Below are 26,834 nucleotides of genomic sequence, written 5' to 3'. Positions count from 1 at the left end.
AACTTTAAGAATTGAATCGATTGAATTCATATTTTCTATCTTAGAACTTGCCTGACACATCTTAAATTAATAATATAATTACAATTCATTTGTTAGCACATTTAATAAACACTTTGGGGTGACTTCGAAAAAAATATTTGTTATCGATATTCTTTGATTTGAAATTTAGGGAATATGAAAAGAAATCAAATTCGTATGAATAAAATAATGCAATTCAATTTGTATGAATATTTTAAATTTAATTATTTAATTATGTTTTTATAGGAATTTACAAATCGAGTTAGACACGAATTAAAGATAATTATTTAAGTGGTAATAAAATAATAATGTTTATCACAATTTATACGTATAAACATAAATTTTGGTAAAAGTTAATTGTATATAAAAAAAACATTTGAATATTATTTCAACAAGAAAATCAATTATACTAAATCAATTTAGTTATATATTATTATTTAACAAAAGGAAAATTAATATATACATTTTCAACTATTTTAACTTATAGCCAGAACATAATATAGAAAAAGATGGTTTATAATATAACTTCAGTTTTAACGTATTTTGAAGCTATTTGTACTAACAGATCACTTTATTTTATCTGATTAACAATTAATGAAAAGCGTAATAATTAAATTACACTTTTTGAATGTATGATTATTGATAACTCTAAGTCAAAAGTAAAATACTTCATTCTCTCAACTTTTGACTATTAAGGCAAATATATTTTAAAAAAAATATAAATAGGGTTTGATTTTCATAATATTAAATTAACACAATAAAATATTTTCTATAATAAACTTATATTTAAAGCTCACTCTAAATCGTATGACAATCAAGGGTATATATATATAACATATGCATTTATATATAATATTCCTGTAAGGCCTAACTAAGTCCTGGAAAGTAATTTAAATGTGGCATTATTCACATAAGTTTTTTTAAAAAAACAGTAAAAATCATATCACAAATGGCAGAACAAAATTATTGAGTTAAATTATGCCAAAATAGTTTTTCCTATCAAAAAACCTACTTTCCCTAGAAAAAAATAATAAATTGTGCAAATAAGATTTGAAAAATTGATTGCTGAATCGTGTCCTAATGCATTTTCGTTATAAAAATAAAAATTATTTATACATGTATTCTTCATTTATTTAAAGATGGGATCGCGATATTGTTAACAAGGTAAATAGTATTTTATATATAATATCCTTTTAATACATTTTTAACTTAAAATAAATTAAATATTTTTTAGTAATTATATCCTATTTTTATTCTTATTTACTTTATATATGATTAAAACACTGATTACAAAAAAAAATATCTAGATTGATAATCTTTAATAATTAAAAATTAATTTAAAATAAGAACAATAAATGAAATCTTTAATTTTCATAATGGAAAAATAACTCGCATGCATAAAAAATATATCCGCCATTTTCCTTGAAATAAAATGTACATAAAATTACTATTAAACGTTAAAAGATGTAAGGAAAAATATTGGAACCCTTTGCAAAAAAATATTATTTATAGGGCTCCTTTTAATTACTTGAGTCGATGTAATTGTAAAAATCTCTCTTGGGGCTTTCCGCCAGGCGGGAATGTCTGTTACGCCTTTGTTAAAACCAGGGATCCGAAACGTTATTTATAACGATTCAGTTTGGTTACGGTTCAGTATGTAAAAAATTATAATGGTTACGTTTTGGTTACGGTTCTTAAGAAAAAATTTATAAACGTTCGGTTCAGCTAATTATAAAGGTTCATAACGGTTAGAAATTTTTTGTTTATTGAAGCAATACCATCGTCTAATTTATTTTTATTATAAGCATCTATGAATTATATATAAAAAATATATATATATGATTAACTCATTTTTAAATATATTATTTGAACGTATAAGTAATATATTTTCTAATATAAATGGATCTACTTTTTGTTCGTTGTGACGATAATACAAATTTTGTCCCGAAAAGGCCCTTTCTACAGAGACTTGTGTTGCGGGAAACGCCAGTACTATAAGAGCAAGTTTATATAATTCTGGATATTCAAATTATCTCCATTTCTAAAATATAAAAACTGAACCGGTTTAAACCGGTTTAACCTTTTTTATAAAGGTACTTTTTACTCCTTCAAAAAATAATTATATCGGTTCGGTTACGGTTCAGATATTTACAACGGTTTATAATGGTTTACCGGTTTGTTACGGTTCACTCTGGGTCCCTGGTTAAAACTAACAGTAATATACATAAATTTATGACTAAGCTTAATATGAAAAATTGGCGGTATATTTTTTTAAAAGAAATAGTTAATAATAGGACACACAAATTGAGCGCGTTTTACCGTATTTTTTTAATGTTTAAACTGAGGTTACCTTTTTATTAGTAATCGTCGATTCAAAATTTCAATTGAGTTATATTTAAAAAATTGATTTTTGTAAATTATATTATCGTCTGCCTTTTTTTATTGCTCTAAATTTTCTCTTATAAAAAAGATAAGGTATGTTTTTTAATATAATATTAATTTTAATTGACATAATAATAAAATTAAATGACTAGAAGGGACATTTTTTAGTATCCCCCCCCCCCCCCCATTAATATTCTTATTAAATAACAAGGGTTTGTAGGTTTTCCTGCGAAAAAAAGCCGAGATTTTAAAAAGCGGGTCATCGTGGAAAATAAACGAATAAAAAGTATTAAAAATGTAAACCAGTTTCCGTTTTTTTTTCTAACACCAAGTTGTTGATCATATTTGCACGATACCATTTGAAATGTATTCAATTTTTTTAAAAAAATAAAAGTTTATTCCAAATAAAGCCGCAGCAATCCGTAACTTGAAAGAAAATGTTGTGATGTGTTTGTTAAGTCACGATGATAATGTGGAATACCATTGTTACAACTTTTCTAATTACCAATTCGCTCTCATACCAGAAGCCGTCACTCAGGTTTAAGTTATACCTTAACATTTTTTTCATGATAAATTTATTATATAATCATAAAAAAAAATTCAATCATAAAAAAAAATTCTTTTTTATCTTCTTTCTTTCTTTTCATCTATAATTAATTTTGATTTTCTAAAAAAATTATTTATGCTAAAGATTCTCTAAAAAAAAGAATATATAATATGAATTGATTATTTTAGAAAATATATATATATATACCCCTTTCGGAATATAATTTGAACTTGGGAAATAGAAGTATCTGTTTTGCTTAAATCAAAAGTTTAACCCCTACATTTACGGTTAACGCGAATTCGCGACCAAGTATACAAAATTGCAGGGTAATCTATTTATGTAACTCACAGGCAATTGTAAGAAATTTACAGTGTATTTATTCTTTTACTGTCATTTTCACTCCCTAAAAATAAGATTCTCTAAATTCAAAAAAAAAGATCAAAAATAAATAATTTACCAGATATGGGATTCCAGTCTGTGTATAATATATTACCTACATTCCGACTATTCATGCAATATCATCTATCCTATTACCTATATTTCCAGTATTAATACTTCACAATTTGATAAAATTTTAAATTTTGAAAATTGAATAACTAGATGGAAATTATGAAGGTGGGAGAAAAACTCTATGTTAAGGAATATTACACTGGATTTTATGTGTTGAAAATAGGAAATGGAATGCAAAAAACTATAAGCACAAACCCAACCGAGAATTTTCAAAATGGAATTAACGTGATCACGTTCAGGATACCACGAAACACATTTCGATCCATATCTAAAGATCCCCGTTTTCATTATATTATTATTAATTTTTTTTTTGGAAAATTAATATTATGATTGATGCAAGAATTTACGAATAATTTTTAGATTTGTGTTAGAAATAATAATTCTTAAGATATATTTTTTTTGTATTAAAAATAATAATTTTTACTTTAAAAAAGAATAGTTTTGGTTTTTAAAAATTTAATATTTTTAAAGGAAATCATTCAATATAATTGTAATTTTAAATATATTTAAATAATCACAAAGTGAGTGGTAGACCGTTAAAATCGTACATCGATTACAATGATGCTTGTGATCTGATCGAATCACCAGATACATATATATATGATATGTATAGATTAGGGTGTTTTTTCAGGTAATTAATACTAATTAAATAGCTTTTATTGGAAATTAAATAATAATTATGTATTATGCGCATTTAATTATTGATCCAGTGGCATACCCTTGGCATCAACGGAAGACGGGATCGTAGAAAGGATCGAATCAAACTCCAACTCAAATTATTTAGAGAGTGTTGTGCAATCGAATACTATTTTTTCTAGTGATGATAGAGCGCTAATTGGCAAGAAATTTAGCAATAAGAGTGATTACCAAATTGAAATGAGCCAAGCGAACGTATTTACAAAATAAATAATATATATGGCTAACTTTTATTTTATTTTATTTTTCTAAATATTCATTGTTGCATTATAGCGAATGTATTATGCCATATTAATGATTGAGCATTGTTAGATTTAAAAAAAATAACTATTAATCAATTTTCTCATCTTTAAAAATATATAAATATAATTAGTTGACAGTGAACGTAACGGGACGCTACAATCATGCGATAATACTTGACATCGATAATCCAGAAAAGGATGTCAATTTAAATGTCCGTACGTTTGATGAAGTAATCAACAAATTATATAGACACATTATAAAAAACTATGCTAATAAATATTTAATTTGTTCGGAAAAGTAACAGAGTAAACACAATGATCATTTTTCAAAGGAATAAATTTATCTACATATTACTTCTTATTATTAATTTTATATATATTATTTTTAAAAATTTAAGGGAATAATTATTCAAAAATCAGATGGAGTAACGTTTAACACCAAACAAAATATTAACGGATCGATTATTACAGAATCAAATTTCTATTCCAAGCATTTGATCGCTATTATCGAAATATGGGTTTCACGAAATGATAGGTATCAATTTAATTTGCCGGAAGAATTCTACATTCGCTTACAAAGACCTTACAAGAAGTGTGTGCGACGGGCATAAAGCGACAAATTTGATATTCGACAATTTTTTTTAAATCTAATTTACTAATTAAAAGATGTGAAAATATAGTTTAATTTTTTAAAAAATGAATAGGGCAATTTTTATTTTGTGAAAACAATAATTATTTATTTTAATATATATATACAAATATTATTATGTATAATATTATGCACAAAAATGTCTACCTTAAACTTGACATCATATTTTAGAAGTGAAATTAAAGCAAATTTAATAGCAAATGATTATAGCTCAGAAATCATTTCCCTAAAGGAAAATATGCTAAATAATACTTGCGTTACTATTTTCAGGTGATCTACAAGTTATAAATTCTGTGTCGCAGCCAGGATTTATCTAACGAAAGGGATTAAGATTGCATCTATACTTATTTAATATTTTTTTATTTTTTTTAAATTATTTATTTTATAAATTTTAAAAATGATACTTAGGAGGTTTCAGGCGCAATTCTAGCTTCATCCATCTGGGGGAGGGGCAGATATATTTTTTTTTGGGGGGGGGGGGGGGTTGGCAGTTAAAAAATCATAGAACAAATATTTAAGTCATTTCTTCACAAAATTGAAATATACGATTTCATTTGATTAATACCACATATAAAAATATACAATGATCAAATTTGTTTCTAAAATTAAATGGAAGATAAGAATTGACTTATAGCTGAAAAGGAATAAGTTGATTTAATGATTTTACAAATATATATAATAACGTTGATATAATTTGTATTTTATAATACTTTTTAAGGATTCAAAATTATAAAATATATGTAATCTAGAAAATATTTATAATGATATTACAATGGGTATTATGTCAATGATTGAGTAGTGTAATACTAACAAAAATAAAGCATTAACATATAATTTTGATTGAGATGTGTTTTTAAATACCTTGGAAACATTTTTAAAATTGATCAGTTATGTTTTTGCCATGTCCTAATAAAACTAAGTTACTAATTTTTTATTATTATTAAAACGATCTAATTTAATATTCTATTAATAGTAAAAAGTTTAATCAATATCCTATGTGGATGATCTAAACTGATAAAGGATATTTAAAAATGCATTTTTGTAGAAATTTGACATAATCTGATGTAATACAATCTTTATAATTTTCTATACTTTAAAACAAATAATTTTTTAACTATCTCAAATACAACTACTAATCGCTCTTCAGTAATATTGGTTGCCAATAAAGGTTTTAATTTTTTTATGTCTAGAAAATTAAAGGGCTATTTGATTTAAATTTAATTAATTTTTACAAAAAAAATTGGAAATTTTTTTAATCTTATGATCCTCTTCTGTGTATTCTGCAATTTTGATGTTTCTCAAGGCCCCTGTATTCAAGAACATGAGCAAAATCTCCAGACTTACATAATATTATTTTAGTTATAATTTTGATCATCATTTATTTTAAATCGACCCGAATCGGGCTTTTTAACACTACTAAATGTTGGCTTATTTGGTGATACCTGATTTAAATTAGTTATAAAATATTTGCAATAAGAATAACTTAAAAATTTAACCTATTCATTTTGTTTTTGCAAACTTAGGCTCATTTTCCTTATTCCGAATCTTGGCATCTTGATCATTTTTATTCTTCCAAAAAATTAAATACATTTATATTTACTCCTTACTCCTTACAATATGAGATGCGTTGGTGCTATGAGGTATTTTAGCAGACATGAATAAATAGTTTTTTTTATAAAATCGATAGTGTTTTGAATTTTAAAAAATTTGTCAAAATAATATTTAAAAAATTTTTAGGGAAGGAGGATTTGCAAAAAAAGTTTAAATAGACCTGGATATAAAAGTCCATTTATATACCTTCTCAGCAGCACATTTAAAACGCTAACTGATATTAAATGAGATTGTGCATTTTATTTCTTGAAATGTTATTTTGTAAAAGATTAATGTATTTACCAAATAAATATCTTAAATTTATCAATTTAAAAGAAGATGATCTTGACTTCTTTGCTGAAAAAGATAAAGAAGACCAGACTGAGATGGTATAGACATATATTAAGTGTAAGGAATAATACAAGTTATGTGAACCGGCAAGTTATCGATATATGAAATTACGGGCCAACAAACCAGAGGCATGCCACAACTTATTTGTATTTTATTTTATAAAGGAATATTTAAAAAGAAGAGTGTGAGTGAAGAAAAATAAATTAAAACAAGAGTAAACAAATTAATGTTAAAGAAAAGATTTGACAAGTTGGCACCACGAGTATTTAACGACATTTTAAAATTATTTTAGAAAATAGATAACTAAGCTACTAATTAGGAATTAAGTTTTATTTATTTATTCCCTCTCTTTCCCTTTTCGGAATCGCAAAATGTTTTTTGAGGATATTTTTTTAGAATCGATTTTAAAACTTATAAATACAAAAATCGAGGTGTTTTTCAGGGCTCAAATCGAACAAGTTCGGGTTTATAATCCTAAATATTTTCGGGCCCCGGGTAGATTTGGGTTCGAAAAAAGAGCTCTGAACCTGCATCCAGAGGTCCGAGTTCGGTTCAGAACCCTGGATTATAAATTTATTAGTAAAAAAATCAAATCAATGTGAGATTAAATAAACGATAAAATTAATTTGTATATTTTTTTCAAAGATTAAAATCCTGCCTCTGCACTTGCGGTTTCTTAAAATAAAACGTTTCATTTCTTTTTCAAGTTTTGGAAAGTTGGCGTCTTTTTCCTGTTTTGGAAATGAATTTCTCCATAGTTGATATAAAAATTAAGATATTTTTAATAAATTTTTTAACGAAATAATTCTTTTTAAAATAATTATTGTTTTTAAAAATGAATGGTATTTCTTTTAATTTTTTATTTATGAAAAAATTTAACCATATTATTTTTGCTTCCCCAGAGCTTATTTTTAAAAGTAAAATTTATACAATACATTTGTATGAATGTTATTTATTTTAACGTAATAATAAAAATTTACTAAAAATATTTCATATAAGCATGATTTTTTTCTTTTATTTATTTCAAATAAGCAATTTTAAATTAGCTTCCCCGCAAATATATTTTCTTTTAGCGAAGTAAAAATAATATTAAATGTTTTAACGTTGTAAAAAGTATCTTATTCTTTTAACGTAATAAAGATAATATTAAAATTTTTTTAACGTAATAAAAATAAGGTCCGTGAAGTTGGCGGAACGACTTGAGGATCAGCTAACAAAACCGATGCCAATATTAGAGTCTTATTGATCCTAATTGATCTTCAAACCAGACATCAGCGGAATTAAAGGTTAATGTTATAAGCAAAATAAGGAAAGTGTGAAATTTTAAAGTTGGTGGAAAGATTTGGATCAATTGGAAACTTACACAATTGTGTAGCTCGTTAATTGATCCTAATTGATCTACTATCCGGACAACAGCGGAATGAAAGATCACTGAGTTATAAAAATAAGAATTGCTAAAACCGAAAATATAAAAGATCATGTTCAGAAACTTGGCAATTACTTAGTATTCAATTTGAGTGTTAATAATCTCCAAACCGCATATCCCTATCACTAACTATAACCAAATTTTATCCGTTTTAAAGCGTGAAGTTGGCGGAATTATTTGCAGAAAGTGAGGATCAATTACCTAAATTCGGCCAGAATCCTTTAACCGCATACCAGCGGAATAAACCGCTCTTGGGTTAGGCAAAATAGAAAGGTGGCATTTTGCCAGAATCTAAAGTTCGAGTAAACATTTGTTTTAGTTAAGGCTAATAGTATTCTTCAGAATGTTAAAAAAATTAAAGGAAAGTGTTTTTTAACCTAGTAAAAAATAATATTTTTTAACTTAGTAAAAATATATTAATTTTCATTTTTTTTAATTTTAATGTAGATAAATATTATAATAATTTTATTAAAGAATGTAATGCTCTCCTTGCTTTTGGACGCTTCGTCACTGACACAAAAATATAATAACAATACAACTATATTATTGAAATGTTCGGCGCCGATTAAGCAGGCTCCCCGAACTATGGACAGGGAGGGTTCTATCACGATTGATTCATCCAGATTTTCCAGGGTAAGGACTTGGGGACCCGGCATTAGTGGCAGTGAATTGACCATATAGTTAAGGAACGTTTAAATAAAAATATAATAGTCGCACCCAGGTATTAGCGGGTGTTTATTTAAATAAAATAAGTGGAATGTGGCCTTAACCAATCAAATTATTAGTTAAACCGTAATTTTTTATGCGAAAACTATGTCCCATATTTTATAACACCGCCTCTCTGCAGTCTTAATGCAGATTTTAATCCTAAATTAAAAAAACAAAGGAGCGGATTTCTCCTCATCATAGTATTAGTCAGGCGCGTAACCAATGGGGGGGAAAGGGGGAAATTTCACCCCCCATACAAATTTGACTGTTTTTCTAAATATTTTAAGATAATAAAAAATTTTACCCCGACCCCCGGACCCCCTCCCCCCTGCCCCATCAAAATTTTTCAATATCAAGCAGAGTTTATCCTTACTGCTAGTTGCATTAATAAATTATTTTCCTATAGCTCACTACTATGTAGAAATTTACAAAAACCAAATTTCAATTTGGTTCAAGTTATTGATTTGGAGGAAAATGTGGACAGGAAGAATGAATGTAGTTGAATATTTCATAATATTTATATAGACGTTGAATTAAATCTTATAAAATATCCAATTTCATTCCATTCTTAGATACTTTTTTATTGCAAATTAAAGTACGGTTTTTAGATAAAAAACAAGTCTTTGGTAATCTTCAAATTTTATTACCTAAAGACCCTTCTTCGTTTTCTGATGCCATTATTGGTATAATTAAATATTTAGCAAAATTTTATTCCTATAATGTTGATAATGAAATCAATTTAATCAGTGAATTCGAATTGTGGTATAAATATTTACTACGTTTATTATTTTAAATGAGCATGCTATTGATGCGCTCAATCGGTATAAGGAGGCTTAATTTATTTTGAAGGTATTCTTGCATGTTTGTTTATTACAACATATACGAATGAAAGGACCTTTTTCAAATTGAGAAGGTTGAAAACTTATTTACAAAATACTACTTCTCGGCTAAATGGGTTAGCTATGTTAAATATCCACAGAGATTTATTTCCAACGACAAAGAAAATTCTTGATGAATTGGAAAAATTCCCACGAAAATTAAAAATCGCATTATAATTCTAGTATTTAATAAATTTTTTATATAATATTGTATTTAATAAGTTAGAAAAACTTGTTCTTTAAAAAATTTTCTAGTTATACTCACTACAATTAGAATTTTCAATCAAAAAAATTTTATATTTATATTATATGAGAATTTAAGCTGAGGCTAGTTTTTAAAGCAAATTTTATAAAAAAAAAAATTGACACTAAACTTTATTTCAATTTTTTATTTTTTAAAAAAAATTTATCTATTATATACCTAACTTAAAATAAAAATTGGGTTATAACTTTTATTTCTTCTTATATTCATAAGCGCGAATTAGTAATCAGGAGACCCAACGTCAACGCATAGGAATTCAGATTATAAAATCTAATTTTACACGCCATAGGTTTATTCCCCGAGGAGCCGATTAATTTAGATTTTCTTCTTCTTCCCTAAATTATTTAAACCCCCCCCCCCCTCCCCCTTCTTCTTCATATAATCATTTGCATTTATTATATTTCTATTATATCTATTATTATACTTTGTATTATGAAGTCCTTGTTTGTTAAATTTCTTAAATTTTCTAGAATTATGTTTTGGACATGATTTTATTTTTATACTATCATTTTGTCAGATTTAATTTGTCTTTATTAATAAATGTTAAATTTAAAAATTAAAAAAAAAATTTCTTAAATAAATAATTTATAAAAAACCAAAATTCAAATAAAAATTAAAAATATTAATATAATTATTATTGAATTATGAATAATTTAAAAGAATAGATCAAAGATATGACCCGGCCGAAGGTGAGGAAAAAGCTGGCCAAAGGGGGTTTGGAGGCAAAGGCCCCAAAAAAAATTTCCCCCCCTATAGGAAAATCTTGGATACGCCACTGGAATTAGTACAGCTTACATTTATATTTATTCTAGGGGGCGGCTAGGAGCCGAATTTTGGTCATAGTCTGAAGAATCCGTTATCTTAAGTAAAATCAAAACAAAAGATATATTTCATTAATTTTTTTCAGTAAAATGTATTAAACGATGTAATAACATCTCTATTTCGTTTTTATGCTTGCTATTTTTGTTTTATTAATTGCAAGGTAACTAGACAGGGATCTCTTTTGTTAAAAACATAATTTAAATTAAATATATTCTATAAAATTTATACAATTAGCAAAAAAAATACAAAGGGCACTAGTGTTTTTATTTAAACAAATATATATAAATTGATAAGAAAGACAAAACAACATGTTATACAAAATAAGAATTTTAATTTGAATAAATTAAAAATTAATTAAAGTAAATTTAAATATTAATTAAAATAAATTAAAGCATTAATTTAAATAAATTTAAATAATAATTATAATAAATTTAAATAATAATTATAATTGATTTAAATAGTAATTTTATAATAAATTTAAATAAATTACAACAATTATAAAAATATAATATAATAATATATTATAAAATTAAATTTAAATTAAATTAAATAAATTACAACAATTATGAAAATATAATATAAAAATATAATATTTAATTAAATTAAATAAAATAAATTATAATATTTATTAAAATAAATTATATTATAATATGAATTAAAATAATTTTATAATATGAATTAAAATAATTTTATAATATTAATTAAAATAATTATAATATACGAATTATAAAAAAATTTTTTTTTTATCTTTTAAACTTTTTATTATATTAACGAATTAAAAACGTATGCAATTTACAATAAAAGGATAACTGTAATGTAATAAAAAAAAGAGAGATAGAACATGAGGAGGTGCTGCATCTAGACTATAGCAAAATGGATTAAAATGCTATGCGACCTACATTCCATTGAGATACGTTGGCTTAGGTAAAATTCTTGAGGGTCCCCTAAAATTAAGAGCATTCTTTGGCCGAGTGCCTTGAAAAATTCAAATGCTTTAGATCCAAAAGTACCGATTGTATCAGAATCAATCGGGGTTAGAGTAATATTGAAAATGGTAATCCTAACTAAGGAATTAGAGCAAAATTAAAATAATTTATAATAATTATGATATTCAAATGACTTTTTATAAAATGTATCGCGATTTTTACTAACTTATTTTATTTTATTATATATTCAAATTTATATTCTAAAATAATATTATATAAAGTGGGAATTTTTGTACATAAAAAAACGCAATATAATTTTTCATTTTAATTTAAAAAAATAGTTTTCTTAATCTTTACTTGCCAATTGTCAACATGTGTTCTGTACTTGCCAGTTGCCAAACATGTGTTTCCAACACAGAATAATATAAAATATAAGTAGATAAAATAGATCATGATTTTTGCGTTATTCAAATTTTTTTAATTTTTTAAATTTGGATTGATACAACATTCAACTCTTTAAAGGTTTCTAAAATCGATTTCCTTAAAATTTATCTTAAATAGGTAAGCATAATTACTCAATTTATAAATAAAGACTCATCAAATTGTCAATAAAATTTAATTCAATTTATAGTCAATGACCTTGAATAAATAAAAAAAATTATCAATTAGATGGGAAAAGATTAAGGGAGGAACTAATTTCCTTTAAAAGATTTGTAATATTTTGATCGTTGGTCTGAAAAAAGTATGGATGCTATATTTTTAAAAAATGTTATTACATCTTTTAAATATTAGGATAATGCTAAAGATGGTTGTGATAATGATTAAATACTAAGGATTCCTTATCTGAATTCATTATTCATTATAGCGGTGTACTATATATTTACCATTCATTCATTATTACACATGGCCTATATTTATTGAAAAACTGACAATGCTACTTTTGAAAAAAATTTTAATCACTGATAATATTCATCAATCATGTGCTGATATATTGTCAAAGTTGGATGTAGAAATTACCGTAAAAAATAAGATTAGCAAAGCAGAGCTCTTAAGCATAATTAATGTATTATTTTAATTCTTAGCTTTATATTAAAAAATATATTAGGAATTTGATTGCCTCTTAGTTCGATCTGCTACAATCGTTGACGCCGATATTATTAATATGGGGAAAAATTTAAAGTTGATTGGCCGCGCAGGAACAGGTACTGATAATATTGATGTAAAAGCAGCTACTTTACATGGTGTTATTGTCATGAAGTAAAAATTAATATATTTTACATTAATTACTAAGAAGTTATGAAATTATTAAGAAATAATTTAATTATTCTTTTATAAATAGAGTTAAATATATGTTTATTAAATTTAACAATGATATTTATTTTTATTTCTTTAAAGCACCCCCAATGGTAATACATTTAGTGCTGCAGAACATACATGTGCCTTAATTATGTCATTATCAAGGTATTTTATCATAGTTTGACATTTTAATAGGATTGATGAATAATAAATAAAAGTGGTGTAACAATCTCAGGACCTAGTTACAAACTTTTTCAGTAATTTTTTGGGGGAGGGGCCATAGTTAAATTTTATATGGTCTTTATTTAAATATTATTATGCTAAGTGACTTTAATATTTAACAATTAGGCAATCTTATTTATTAACACCCCCCCCCCCTCTATTCAAATGTTGAAAACCAATTTACTTATAATATAAAAGTCATAATAAATCAATAATAATCATTTACAATTTTGCCATTTTAGAGTTACATTATCTTTAAAGTTGAGTTATATTACATAATTAATGATTTGAAGACAAGCAACATAAAAATAAAATTTTTATAAAATTCCCAGCTTCTATACCTCCCATGGCAATAATAATATCACTCCCCTCAAATTTATCCTTCCCCCAATCCAATTCTACAATATTAAAATTAGCGCCTAAAGAAAGAAATCCAAATTTTATTCAAATATTTCAATGATGATCTTGTGTCTAACCACACCCAGTTGTGGTAGAAGTCCCTGGAGATTCCAAATGCTTATTAATATAGATACATGATCTAAAAAGCCCCCAGTGCACTGCCTTTGCTAGCATGGTTATCATTCCACCAGGAATTATTGTTTTTATTTTAAATAACAATCTTTTAATATAATCCTTAAGTACTACTGCTAGGAAAAAATTATTTTTTCATATAAAAAAACATCTTTATCTTATTTAAGGATTGTAAAAAAATAATTAAAACTTGAGGACTCCAAATAATGAAATATATATTAGTATTAGAAGAACTTAAACAAAATCTGGAAGGTATTATTTTACTTACTTTTTTGTTACAAACCTATAGAAATATACCCAGCGCTGTCGAATCAGTGAAAAATGGCAAATGGGAAAGGTCAAAATTCATGGGAAATGAACTAAGCGGGAAAACGCTAGCTATCATTGGTTTGGGACGAATAGGTAGGGAAGTTGGTACCAGGATGGCTTCATTCGGAATGAAAGTTTATTTTGTGACTATATATTTTTGTTAGAGGTTTGTTTGTTCAAGGATCTTTTAATTTAATCCAAAAAGTTATGAGGTAGATTGTAAATATCTCGAAATTAGAACACTTTTTTATTACCCATGTTAAAATATGTAGTGTTGTTAAACGTTACCTTTAGAAGTAACACAGCTACTCTATTTGATTAAAAAAAAATTGTGTAATATCTCTACTTTGTAAAATATTTTTTATATATATTATCTATTTCCACAAACTAATGTTTCAAATTCAAACATGTAAAACAAAAATATTACTCAACATTTAAAATATATTCTTTATTTTTGCTGCATTTTAATAATACCATCTTTATATTATAATTTCCAAGTTTATAGCAACAATAGAAAGTATAAGCTTTGCCTTACTAAATAATTGCTGAACACTATGACTTGAGAGAAATGCAGTATTTTATTTTATTTTATATATGAAAAATTATAATACTCTCTAGAGTATTATTTATTTTTAAAAAAAATCCTCCACAGTAGATGACATTCTTGATATAATGATATTATATTTTCGGTTGGTATACGATTACCATCTATTTAGTTGCCCTTTGGATCCTCTTAAATTAAAGTCCAATTCAACTTGAAAATAAATAATGGCAGATGGTACGTTATCACAATCAATCTTGAATTTTAAAAGATTTATGGATTTCTAAAATAAAATTTGAGAGTACATAAGTCTGACATCAAGCCTCCTTTTTAGGGTTTATACATCAGATCTTCATTTTAATGTCTTGACATCTAGCCAATGGCGAGCCTCCTAAATATGTTCTAAAAAAATTAATATCAGATTATAATTAAAAAAAGTAAATACTATATATTACTTTCTAGTATGGAGTCCAATCTGCTTTTATGTAGATATATGAGGCATCTGATCTAACTCCAGAATTCTTGCCATCAATGTCGCTGGCAAAATGTGTTTTGAGATTTTAGACCAAGGAAATTGGCTGAACTGTATCAATTATAAAATTATTTGACTTTAATAGCCAGTTTTTGAGAAGCGCCTCGTACTGATGTTGTAGAATTGCTATTTTGGATGCAGCATCTTCTAGTATACCATAACTATTGAGATACTTTCAATTCTCTCTGAATGAGATGTGGATATTCTAAATTTAAAGCAGTAATACTTTTATCTGTATTTTTGGTTAAAGCTGCTTGATTTATTGGACGATTATCCTCCGATATTTTATACATCGAAATTTAAATCATATACTATTTTTTTAGTGAATTCAAAATATTTCTCAAATTTTGGATAAGGAATTACACAATACAACGCGATACTTTAGCAACTCTAAAAATATGCCTTAAGTAGTAATTATTAATTGCCGAAATTGTGTTCGAATCAGTGGTATCGCTATCTTTTATCATTTACACCCAGTAGCATAAACAAGAGGGTGGGGGTGGGAGTTTGAAACACTTCCCATGGAAAATGTGATTAATTAATTTTTGTTTTCAATACTTATATATTAATATCTAGAAAAAATTACTTACAATCATTTTTATAAAATTGATAAAACATTCTCTTTAATTTTCTTTCTATAAAATCATCTCAGAAATTTAGTGCATGAAAAAAAAAAAAATTTTTAATAAAATTTCGCATTTAAATGAAAGTGCTATATATCAGAGACCTTCAGAGGTACTATTTGCACGGCTCGGCCCAGATTTTTTTTAAATATTTCCGCCCGGCCTGGTTTTGTATTTTTAGGCCCGGCCCGGCTCGGATTTTTTTAAAAGGTATTAAATTTATTTTTAATTTTGATATTTAATAATAGCGATTCAGCCCGACCCCGGTTTAAAAAAAATTATTAGACCTGCCCGGATATATTTAAAAAATTAAAATACGGCGGTCCGGCGGAACTCTGATATATATATTATAAAATAAATTGAAAGCCGGGACTTTTTTTAAAGACGCTATAATTTACGTATTAGATACACCTTTTCTATTTCTAAGTGTAAAAACGCAAATAGTATTATTATTATTTTACTGAACAATCGCTCAACATTAGCCCAAAAAATTATCTATTGTAATTTTTTCGATTTTACCATCCATCTTATTTTGTTTTAACATTTTTCTAAAAATGCCACAAGTCTTATTTGACTACATTTAGGCTACCCTACAGTCTGAGACATCGAGTCTCATGTTAAAATACTGAAAGTAATTTTTATTTATATTTGTTGCTTATTTCTCTTTGATTTTCAATTTAAATATATAAAATTTAGGGGGTGTTGTGCATAAATAAAGAAATATTTTAATAATTTAAAATTAACTATATAAATATATAAGATACTCAATGCTTCTATAATCTTGGTTCACATTATGCCAATCTTGACAATTTTTTATTATATAGCCAAAAGTGCGTTTATCTTTAAATTATTTACCAAAAGGGTTGATGATATATCGCTAACGCTAGTCATTGATATAAATTTCACAATTAATGCTTCCAGAAGTTTGGATGATTTCATGCATCTTATTTTCCATGATGCTAATTTTATTATCAATATCTTTACCCCCCTCCTCCCTTATTTTAACCATCTATCATGCAGATTAAAGCAATAAAATATATTTTTCACAAAAGCTTGGCTCATTTCATGCATAAAGAGTGACGTCATGGTTATTATTTATCACAAAACTGATCCAGGAATTAAAAAGTACTAGCCTGGCATTAAATATAAGCGCATACCAGACATTTATTTTTTCTATATTTTTCAATTTTGGCAATTTATTTCTTATTTTGATAATAACTTTTTTTTCTTTACACTACGAAACTGATTAAATTAATATATCATTTAAGCACTAAGGCCGTATCAACGCTCGTATTATTTTTGAAACTTATTTATGTTTAGCATAGGCTATTCAGCTTTTTAGCTATAATGTCCATCGTTTAATCCATTTTTTTAAATGTGTTTTAATTGTTCTTAATTTTTGTTTAGCATAGGCTATTCAGTCTTTCAGCTATGACATCCTGCTCTGTTTTTTGTTTAAAAGAAGACTTAATAACCATCGATTAAACCATTTTGGGGGAGGGGTGATTAATCCATTTTGGGGGAGGGGTGATTAATCCATTTTGGGGGAGGGGTATATTCAAATAGAGTGAAAATTAAGCAAATGGCGAATTTTAGAAATAAGTAGAGTATATAATATTATATTTTTTATAATAAAGTTAATTGCTATGCTCCAACATTCATAATTATGTTTTTTTTATATAAAAGTGTTTCCATACACTGATGCTTTATAGCAAATAGATTTACAACTTAATTTTTTATTGGATGAACTTATAATATATCGAAATGTAAACCACTTTTTTTTAAAAAAATAATTCATATACCTCAATTGTCTTGATATCAGGCTAGGTATTTGATAAAAATAAAATATAGAAGAATTGTTTAGCCTTTTAAATTTTTTTATCGTCTGCTTCCTATTTGTGATTAATTTTAAAATTTTTATAATGGCTACATAACTCTTATTAAACTTTACCACCCAGGACGAATATTTTTTTTAAGACTTACATAGGTCTTATTTATTGATATGCACATGTAGCTTTATTTAGGAAATTAAATGAATTGCGTTAAAATTAAATAGCCTCTTTTTCATTAGGCTACTTAGAGAACATTAAATAACCTGCTAAACCCGAGAACTGACACGGCCTAAACATTGATAAAATTTTTAGAATCTTGTTTCAGTTCTTTTTAAATAGTGAAATTTACCAGGTTTTATTGTTACCGCGTGGCACTAATAAAGCACAAAATATTGGCATAGATTTTAGAAATAGTACATCCAAAATAAACAGAAAAATCAAAGATTATACCTCATTTAAAATATATTTTCATGGATGGGGTCCAGCCGAATCCCTAAAATAAGGGTATGGGGATAAGGCCACACCCCCAATGAGAACTATCCCAGGATAAATCCTAGCTACATCAGTGTTTACACCTGCTGGGTCAATTATATATATCATTATTCAAACTATTATTTTATAGTTCATATTTTACGATAATAATAATATGAAAATTAAATTAAATTAAAATGAATGTAGTGTAATTTAATTTGAATAAAATATTATCTCAATAATTTGAACGTTTCTTGGGAATGGGATACAAAACTTAGCTTACATATTTTTTATTAATGGTGGTTGGTATATGATTAATCTTGACCTAATATAAAAAAAATTTAAGCTTATAGGGCATGATCCTATGATTAGCAAAGATTTCGCCAAGCAGCACGGTATAGATTGGTTAGAATTGAATGAAATATGGCCGCTGGCAGATTACATCACATTGCATACACCACTTATACCACAGACAAAAGGTTTATAAGCGAAATTCTTTGTATATTTAAAAAAAATTATTTTATTTTTTCTTACCTTTTTAACTTTTAATAGTAGTTCAAATGAACCTGACTTATGAAGGTTAGCTGGGACAAATGACCTTCACTAGACCAAATGGAAGTGTCTAGTACATGTCCAATTCAATTATCCTTGGGAGAGGTCTAATTCTCTAAATAAGTGAATATTTGGCCTTTAAATATTAGTGTTGTTTGTAATATGTATTCTTTTAACGTTATAAACATTGATTAGATTCATTTTACCTTCTATTTTTCAAAAAAAATACCTATTTATCTTAAGATTTATTGAACGCGGAAACATTCAAAAAGTCTAAAAAGGGAGTAAAAATAGTCAATTGTGCCAGAGGTGGCATAGTTAATGAAGTGGATTTATTGAATGCTCTGAATGGCGGTATATGTGACGGTGCCGCTCTTGATGTTTACATGAAGGTAATAACCTAATGATGCCAACAATTTGGTTGGTTAATATAGTTTAACCTATTTAAATAGAATTTGGCCTTAGTTAAGCTCTCAATAGTAAGAAGCTTAGACAGATTTTATAATAAATGCAAATTTAGACCTTATAATATACGATATATCAAAAGAATGTAAAATTTTTAGGAACCACCTGAGATTGGAGATAAATTGATAGGCCACCCCTCGGTCATATGCACTCCTCATTTGGGAGCAAATACTGCCGAAGCTCAAATGAGAGTTGCAAAGGAAATGGCAGAAAAGATAACCGCGTTATGCCAAAAGAAGTCTGATGGCACCGATTCGACTAATATACAAAATTTGGATGGAATTGTTAGCACTTATTACATTATTTTATATTACATATAGTTTATTGGCTAAATAATATGTATAGTTCTCGAAAATGGCTTATATTCCATTTTTATGCAAAATGATTTTTTTTATCCTATTTAAAAAAAAATTATTCTGCAGATAAATGCGCCCAATTTGATGTGGGAATTCGGGACAGATAGCAAGCCTTGGATGAAATTGGCTTTCGATTTAGGCTACATGATCGGTACTATATTTGAACCTGTTAAGAAGTATCAATTGACCAACAATAACGAGAAATTTAGTAAGGGCAAATTCCCTGTCAAAATGATAGTCCATAGGTCATCATAACATAATTTTTATAGATATATGTTTATAATTTGATTACAGACATATTAAATCCAATTAACCCCATAATAGATATTTAAGAATAATTTGGATCAAATCATAAAACACATTTAGAGTTTTAAGGATATATATTTTTATACCATGTAATTGATATTCTTTCCTTCTGGACCAAATTTCTAGACTGCTAAATTTAGCTTCTTATTTCGTTAGTAAGATATAAATATATAGTATATCATAACCATTTGAATTATTATGGGCATTAACTTGGGGATAGGCATTAAGCGATAGGTAAATTTACCCTAAAATTTTGGGAAATAAAGTTTTAAATATAATTGAAAAGACAGTATAAGAAACTCATCCAATTTTATTAAGATTTTTTTAAATAAAAAAATTCTTAGGCAATAAATTGGAAAGCATGAAAGCCGCTTTACTTGATTCTTTCATCACGGGTATCATGAAGAATCACACCAAAAATGGACTGAACTTAATCAACGCTCCCCATATGTTCAAACAATACCCAGGGGTCAGTATTTTTTGTTTATTTGTTTGAAAATTTATAAATCATTGTCTCATTTATCTCCACTAAGCTTGAGAAAAGGCTAGGTATGTTTGGGTAAAATCAGTGTATGGTGGTGTAGATTCTGCTGTTGTTGCAAGGATCAGACAAGCTTGGAAGAAGTTCAGAGAGATGTCGTCTATTCTTACAAATAAAAAAGTTTCTCTGAAGTTAAAGGGGAAAGTTTACGTAAGCTGCGTGAGGAGTTGTTTAGTTTATGGCGGTGAAACATGGGCAATGAAAGCAATTCACGAAGCCAAATTAGAAAGAACAGAGATGAGGATGGTTAGATGGATGTGTGGGGTATCTCTGAGAGAGAGAAAAACTAGCAAGGAATTGCGAGCAAGATTAGGTATAGAAATGATTGGTATGGTAATGCGACGAAATAGACTAAGATGGTTTGGGCATGTGGAACGTATGACAAGAGATGACTGGGTAAAGAGATGCACAATGATGGAAGTAGGAGGATCAAGACCTAGAGGAAGACCCAAGATGACGTGGACAAATGTGATAGCGGCGGATATGAGAAGCTTGAATCTTACAAGTATTGATGCTCAGGACCGTCAAAAATGGAAAAGAAAAATCAGAGGGAAAACTAGCCTACCCGGGTAAACCTGGAAATCGCCATAAAAAGGAGAAGAAGAAGTGTTGGGGACCCGAATTAGGGTTCAGGAATTTGAAACTCTAAGACGATATTTTGATAAAATGAATTAAAGCTTTACCAATTTTCTGTAAGAGATTTGATCTCGCCCCGGGCCCATATTATCTCGGGATCGGCGGGTTGCCCATCAATCTGTCTCTGTTTCTGTCCTAAAATGTCCAACCAAGCAAGTTTAATAATCTGAACCCTAATTTGGGTTCACAGCCTTGGGTAAAATAAGTAGGCATGACTATCGTTATATATTTTTTATTATTAAAACTGTTACCCACGTTATTCATTTAACCTTGAATTATCTTGTATAGACTAAAACTAAACACCAGGTCCCTCACTATTACTATTATATTCACTGCTTTTTTTATATCATTATTAAAATGTGAAAGTGATACGTTCAGTATTTAAATTTCTTCAATTTATATGTTCGACTCAAACTCCTGAACAAGGCAATGTCTATCAATAACCTGATTTTTCATACCAATTTTTTTTGTGTTTTATACTGTGTTATCATCTTCCCATAAATAATGTAATTTCTAGGAATTTTATCTAACTTTCTTGATTTTTTTTCTTTCACACAATTTGGCCACTTGATACAACACTTTAGTCTATTTTTTTTACTCCACAAAGGAATTTGTCGCGAAATAGGTTCGTTTAACTCTTCAGGAATCGCATGCATCTATCAAATTATTTAAAAAATTAAATGATGGGAACCTTTTTAAAACTCCTTATTTACTCTTTATATGTTAACTCTCTCCAAAAATTTTGGAAATAAATGGCTTGAAATTATCTCCGCCCTTATTCATTTTTAGATATGCCTGATATCTTTTTTTTCTCTGGCCATTTTACGTGCGGACCTGGAACATTAATATGACGCCATATTTTGTGAAATCGAGAATCTTGATTTTTCTAACTCTGGTTAATATAATCTTTTCTGCTTCATTTTCCGTAATTTCCAACGAATCTAATATGTTCTAATTTTTAATTTAAACATTGCCATTATGGTATTTTCAATTTTATAGTCCTTAGACTTTAGAACAAACTAATGATATAAGTAAGCAATGTCATTTACGAAGTGATACATGCGCGTAACCAATGGGGGATCGCAAATTTGTCTTTTCTATTAAATATCTTAAGCTAATAAAAAATTTCCCCATTCACACCCACCTCTCCCCCTAAAATGTATACAATACATCATTATAGATTTGAAAAAAATATTAGTAAAAGTTAATAACTTTTTAGAGAGTGAAAACCCTATAATAAGGAGCTAAAGATCTATAATTAATTGTTTTATATATTCTTATTTGTCTTTTTTTGATGTATTTTATTTTGATATCTTTTATATTGTACTAATTTTTAAATTGAAACCTTTTTTTAAAAAAATAAATAATTTATTACGAATAAATTTAAAATTTTAATATTTGTTTTTAAAAAAAAAACCTATTTTATGCTATTATATAGTTTGCAATATATTTTACGATTGTAATTGTCTTTTTTAACCAAAAATATGTCAAATTCCATTCTAATTTTTTTTATGACGAAAATCATGAATTAACTTTATTATAAATTTCCCGTTTATAATTTACGTTTTTTAAAGAAAAAATAAATTATTTTTTAAAAATATTAAAAAATTCGTAAAGGCCAGGGAACATTCCGCCATAAAAAAAATGATTTACTAAATAATATTATTTCATGTTTTATTACGAGAATTTTAATGAAGAATTTAATGACGTCTTTAATTTGTAAAAATATAATATTCGTCCGATCTCAGAAGGCTGATTTGACACAAAAAAAACATAATTTTCAAGTGTATTATTAAAATCATTGATTTTAATTTAGATTTTTTTAAAAAAATGACCAAGGTTTTAAACTGGGAAATTATGAATAAATTTTTTTTAATATCATCTTATAGAGTGATACCTTTATTCATACTTGATATTATATATTTTAAATACGTATAAAAGTAAATGTTAAATATTTTTACAAATGTAAGAAGATTTTGAAAAGATAGGTCTCATTATTAAGATGCAAGACACGGTTACATACGTTGTTACGGATAATGCATAAAAACTTGGAAGATGAGGAATGTTGTTAGCATAAATTCTCATTTAGGAAATATCAACTAGATCTAAAGGTATGCGTCTTCAAAGTCGAAAATCGCGCAATGCGTGATTTCATTAAATCTTATTTATTTTTTTAAAAACACTTAAGATAGAGTTACATCATTTTATAGCCCTTAAAATTCTACATTGGAAATCAAAAGAAAAATTAAAAAGTTTCAAGTGTTTTCTTATTTCCGATAAAACCCATATATGCGCTTCTCCTATATTTAATCTACTTTATTGAAGGAATAAAAAGGGTAATAGATTAAATTAATTATTTAGAAATCATTTTATTATACTGCTCTATTAAAAAGGATCCTAGAGGTGGTAGACGGAACACGTTAACAGATATCTAAACTTATTTTAGTCAATGGTCAATACTTTATAATACTTGTGTAAAAAAATTTTGACAAATAAAGTTGCCAAAATATTATAAAGATCAGTCAAAGAGCTAATTTTAACAAAATCCTTGGATGTATTACCTAAAAAATTCATAGAACATATCAGATTATGTCGAAGAATGACTGGCATACTTGGTATTAATATTTAAACACCAGACCAAATCTGAGAGCTTTAATTAATGTCTTCGCTTTCCACATTAGTGGAGATCTTAAAATAGAATTTTTTACTGGTGATAATGCAAAAATAATCTTAATCTATAACCAAACCTTTGGCATAGCTGCTTCTGTAGAAAACATGGCTTCCTCATTTGGCTTAATCCAATTTTAGAAATCGACTATAAAAAGTTTAAAAATTATTTTTCTTTTTAAATATTTATAAAAAAAAATCATATATTTAATTTGTTAGTTGAAAATTAAATTACTTTTTAGAAAGAAATATCAAATAAATTTCAAACAAATTTAATATAATAATTTAATTTTTAAATTAAGATTTTCACTCATTAAACTGCTAAAAAATAAGTTTATAAATATTTAAAAAATATATGTGGTAAAATGTCAAATGAATTTGTAAATGCTGACTTTGATAATTATTATGTTTAGTTGAAATAAATTTTTCATGATTATCAAATTGATTTTTATTTCCCACACCTCCTGGTTTTTACCACTCATTTAAAACTAGTGAAAATTAGCTGTCCGTATATATAGATCTTAGGCATTGTCTATTTGACCTCGCATATTCTTCTCCATTTAGTGGCGATTTCAGGTTAGTCAGTTTCCCCTCTGATTTTTCTTTTACATTTTTGACGGTCCTGAGCATCAATATTTGTAATTCATTTTATCACCTTTATCCACATCATCAGACCTTGCTCTAGGTATTGATCCTCCTATTTGCTTCAAGGTGCATCTCTTTACCCCATGTCTTACATTCCACATGCCCAAACCATCGTAGCTTTTTTCTTCGCATTACCTCTCCAATCACTTCTATTCCCATTCTTGCTAATTTTTCTCTCCCTCGGAGATACCCCACACATCTTTCTAATCATCCTCATCTCTGTTCTTTCTAATTTGGCTTCGTTGCCCACTTTCATATATATTATTGGGTAATCATATAGTTCGGCTCAGTTCACAGGCACGTGCTGTAGAAAAATCAGCTAAACATTGAGGCACGGTTTAATCATTTTCCAACTTTTTCCGAGGTTGAGTCATCCTTTCAATCATCCGAGGATTCGGTGATAGTTTTCCTGTAAAAACTCGATTTAGTTATACCGGTAAAAATGGCCAAAAATGGAGTTATTACCAAAGTATTAGGCAAAAATAGCTCTCCGGCCGATTAAAAATATTCTCAGTTTAAGAAAAATAAATATTTTTTCATTAATTTTCTTCTCTCCCAATCTTCACAGTTTTCCGATATAGTTTCCAGTATATTGATGGAAGCGCCGAAAGATATGCAGATTCATTACCCGACCAACGAGAACGCTCTGACAGCCTTGTGGATCGAAAAATCTCAATCACTCGATGATCATCCTTTTTCTATGCAAGCGGAAGTCATTAATAACCAGGGATATTTGGTCAATTTTTGTGGGAAGGAACTTGGACCCGACATACTTATAAACTTGTCGTCGACGAAGCTAGATGACAGCAATATGTCAAAAAAGTCTTTTAAGGGTATATTGATATCTAGGTCTATGCATTTTAGAGCCGATGACGCATTTTTGAAAGGTAATATGGTTTGTTTTATAATAAGTTTTTTTAAAAATAATATGGCTTCCATTTATCATATCGTCCAAAATATATTCTTTTTCATATTTATTAACTTTGGACCTCAAATTCTGATCCTTGTTTTTTATATATCTAGGGGTTTAGCAAATCTTTAAAACTTAAATCATTAATGGCGCGCTTTTTATATATTCATTTCGATTCTGGCAAAATCCTGTTTTTAAAAAACTCGCGTAAATTATTTAAGTTTTTAAAATATGTTAAAAAATCGCCTGCTACCTATAAAATATAATGTATGTATCCCTTGTTTGCTACAGAAATTCTCTCAAAATCGCAGAGTTGCGTCATATACGCGATACACGGTATCAACGACTCCGCGAAATCATTCGATGGAAGTGGCGGTATTGGTGACGCGAAAAAATTGTGGAAGATTATGAAATTAGATAGACCGTTACAAGTGACGGCGGGGATGGAAAATCAAAACTCGAGTCGTAATCTGCCAGACGGGGAAATGCTATACCATTTTTGAACCATCGATATTATTTTAGGACCATTTTTTTATAAAACCTTTTTTTAATACCATTTTATATTTTTATAAATCATGTCATCTACTTATAAAGATAAGAAATTATTAATAATCAAATATTTTTTTTAAAATATACCTCTATTTCAAAATTATTATAAACCGGTTAATAATATATTTTGCATTTATCTTTCCGTTGCATTTTATTATTATACAAATAATTACTTTTTTGATATTTTTAAAACAACTTAAAAATTTGATTTTAAAATAATCACGAACGAAAATTTTAAAAATATAATATACATATTTTTATACGAGTTGTATTTGTATCGCAAATAGAATTTCCTTTTTTATTATTAGTCGGATAAAAATGTCATTGGTAAGTATTTATATCACAGGTTTGACATAGTTAGTTTTATAACTGAAATAATGTATAATAATAGGGCAGTAAAAAGGGGAATTCGAATTAGGTGCTCTAATATTCACATTAAAACTAAAAAATAAATATCCTATTTAACGACATGCCTTTTTTTAAAAAAATAGTATTTAACAGTAACATTTCTACATATGCGAACTAAATTATACTATATTATTAATATAACTTAATTAATTAATATATAAATTATAAAAAAATCTTACAATAATAGAAAAAGAAAGATATAAAATAAAATTTGATAACAGTAAAGATAAAAAATGTTTTTTTTTGCAATTGCAAATATGTTTTCTTATCTATATTTTATTAAAGGCTATAATTAAATAAAAAATAGAGCATTTTGATATTTTTATTTATCACTTTAAAAAAAAATTATGAGTTCTGTCCCACAGTGATTGTGTTTTTTTTGGAATCTACGATCTATTAGATACGAACGCCAAATTGTCGCAATTCACGATTCTC

At 27.0% G+C, this 26,834-nt stretch overlaps 1 protein-coding gene and 1 long non-coding RNA gene across 2 annotated transcripts; one reads left to right on the top strand and one right to left on the bottom strand.

Moving 5' to 3' along the window:
- Nucleotides 1-2,810: 2,810 nt before the first annotated feature.
- Nucleotides 2,811-3,499, bottom strand: LOC135931703 (uncharacterized). The gene is made up of 3 exons (XR_010573132.1): nucleotides 3,405-3,499; nucleotides 3,155-3,350; nucleotides 2,811-2,951 (listed from the first exon to the last, which is right to left on the bottom strand). It is a non-coding gene; the product is annotated as an uncharacterized LOC135931703 (long non-coding RNA).
- Nucleotides 3,500-12,947: 9,448 nt separating this feature from the next.
- Nucleotides 12,948-26,128, top strand: LOC135922912 (D-3-phosphoglycerate dehydrogenase-like). The gene is made up of 11 exons (XM_065457438.1): nucleotides 12,948-13,070; nucleotides 13,113-13,264; nucleotides 13,403-13,468; nucleotides 14,346-14,499; nucleotides 18,711-18,843; nucleotides 19,160-19,308; nucleotides 19,480-19,665; nucleotides 19,804-19,945; nucleotides 20,388-20,512; nucleotides 25,101-25,419; nucleotides 25,734-26,128. Exons 2-11 carry the CDS (start codon nucleotides 13,170-13,172, stop codon nucleotides 25,943-25,945), a joined length of 1,581 nt encoding a protein of 526 aa, XP_065313510.1. The 5' UTR covers nucleotides 12,948-13,070; nucleotides 13,113-13,169; the 3' UTR covers nucleotides 25,946-26,128.
- The last annotated feature ends 706 nt before the right edge of the window (nucleotides 26,129-26,834 follow it).

The sequence above is a fragment of the Gordionus sp. m RMFG-2023 genome, chromosome 1, assembly GCF_954871325.1.
Source record: "Gordionus sp. m RMFG-2023 chromosome 1, tfGorSpeb1-WG-v2, whole genome shotgun sequence".
NCBI classification, from domain to species: domain Eukaryota; kingdom Metazoa; phylum Nematomorpha; class Gordioida; order Chordodea; family Parachordodidae; genus Gordionus; species Gordionus sp. m RMFG-2023.
Note: the sequence above shows the minus strand (reverse complement) of the source record. Positions and strands in the feature narration are given on the sequence as shown.

Coding starts and splice junctions, on each gene's coding strand:
- LOC135922912 (XM_065457438.1), top strand. CDS start 13,170: ATGGGGAAAAATTTAAAGTTGATTGGCCGCGCAGGAACAGGTACTGAT. Junction 13,469..14,345: donor TTAATTATGTCATTATCAAG/GTATTTTATCAT, acceptor ACAAACCTATAG/AAATATACCCAGCGCTGTCG. Junction 19,309..19,479: donor CTCTTGATGTTTACATGAAG/GTAATAACCTAA, acceptor TAAAATTTTTAG/GAACCACCTGAGATTGGAGA.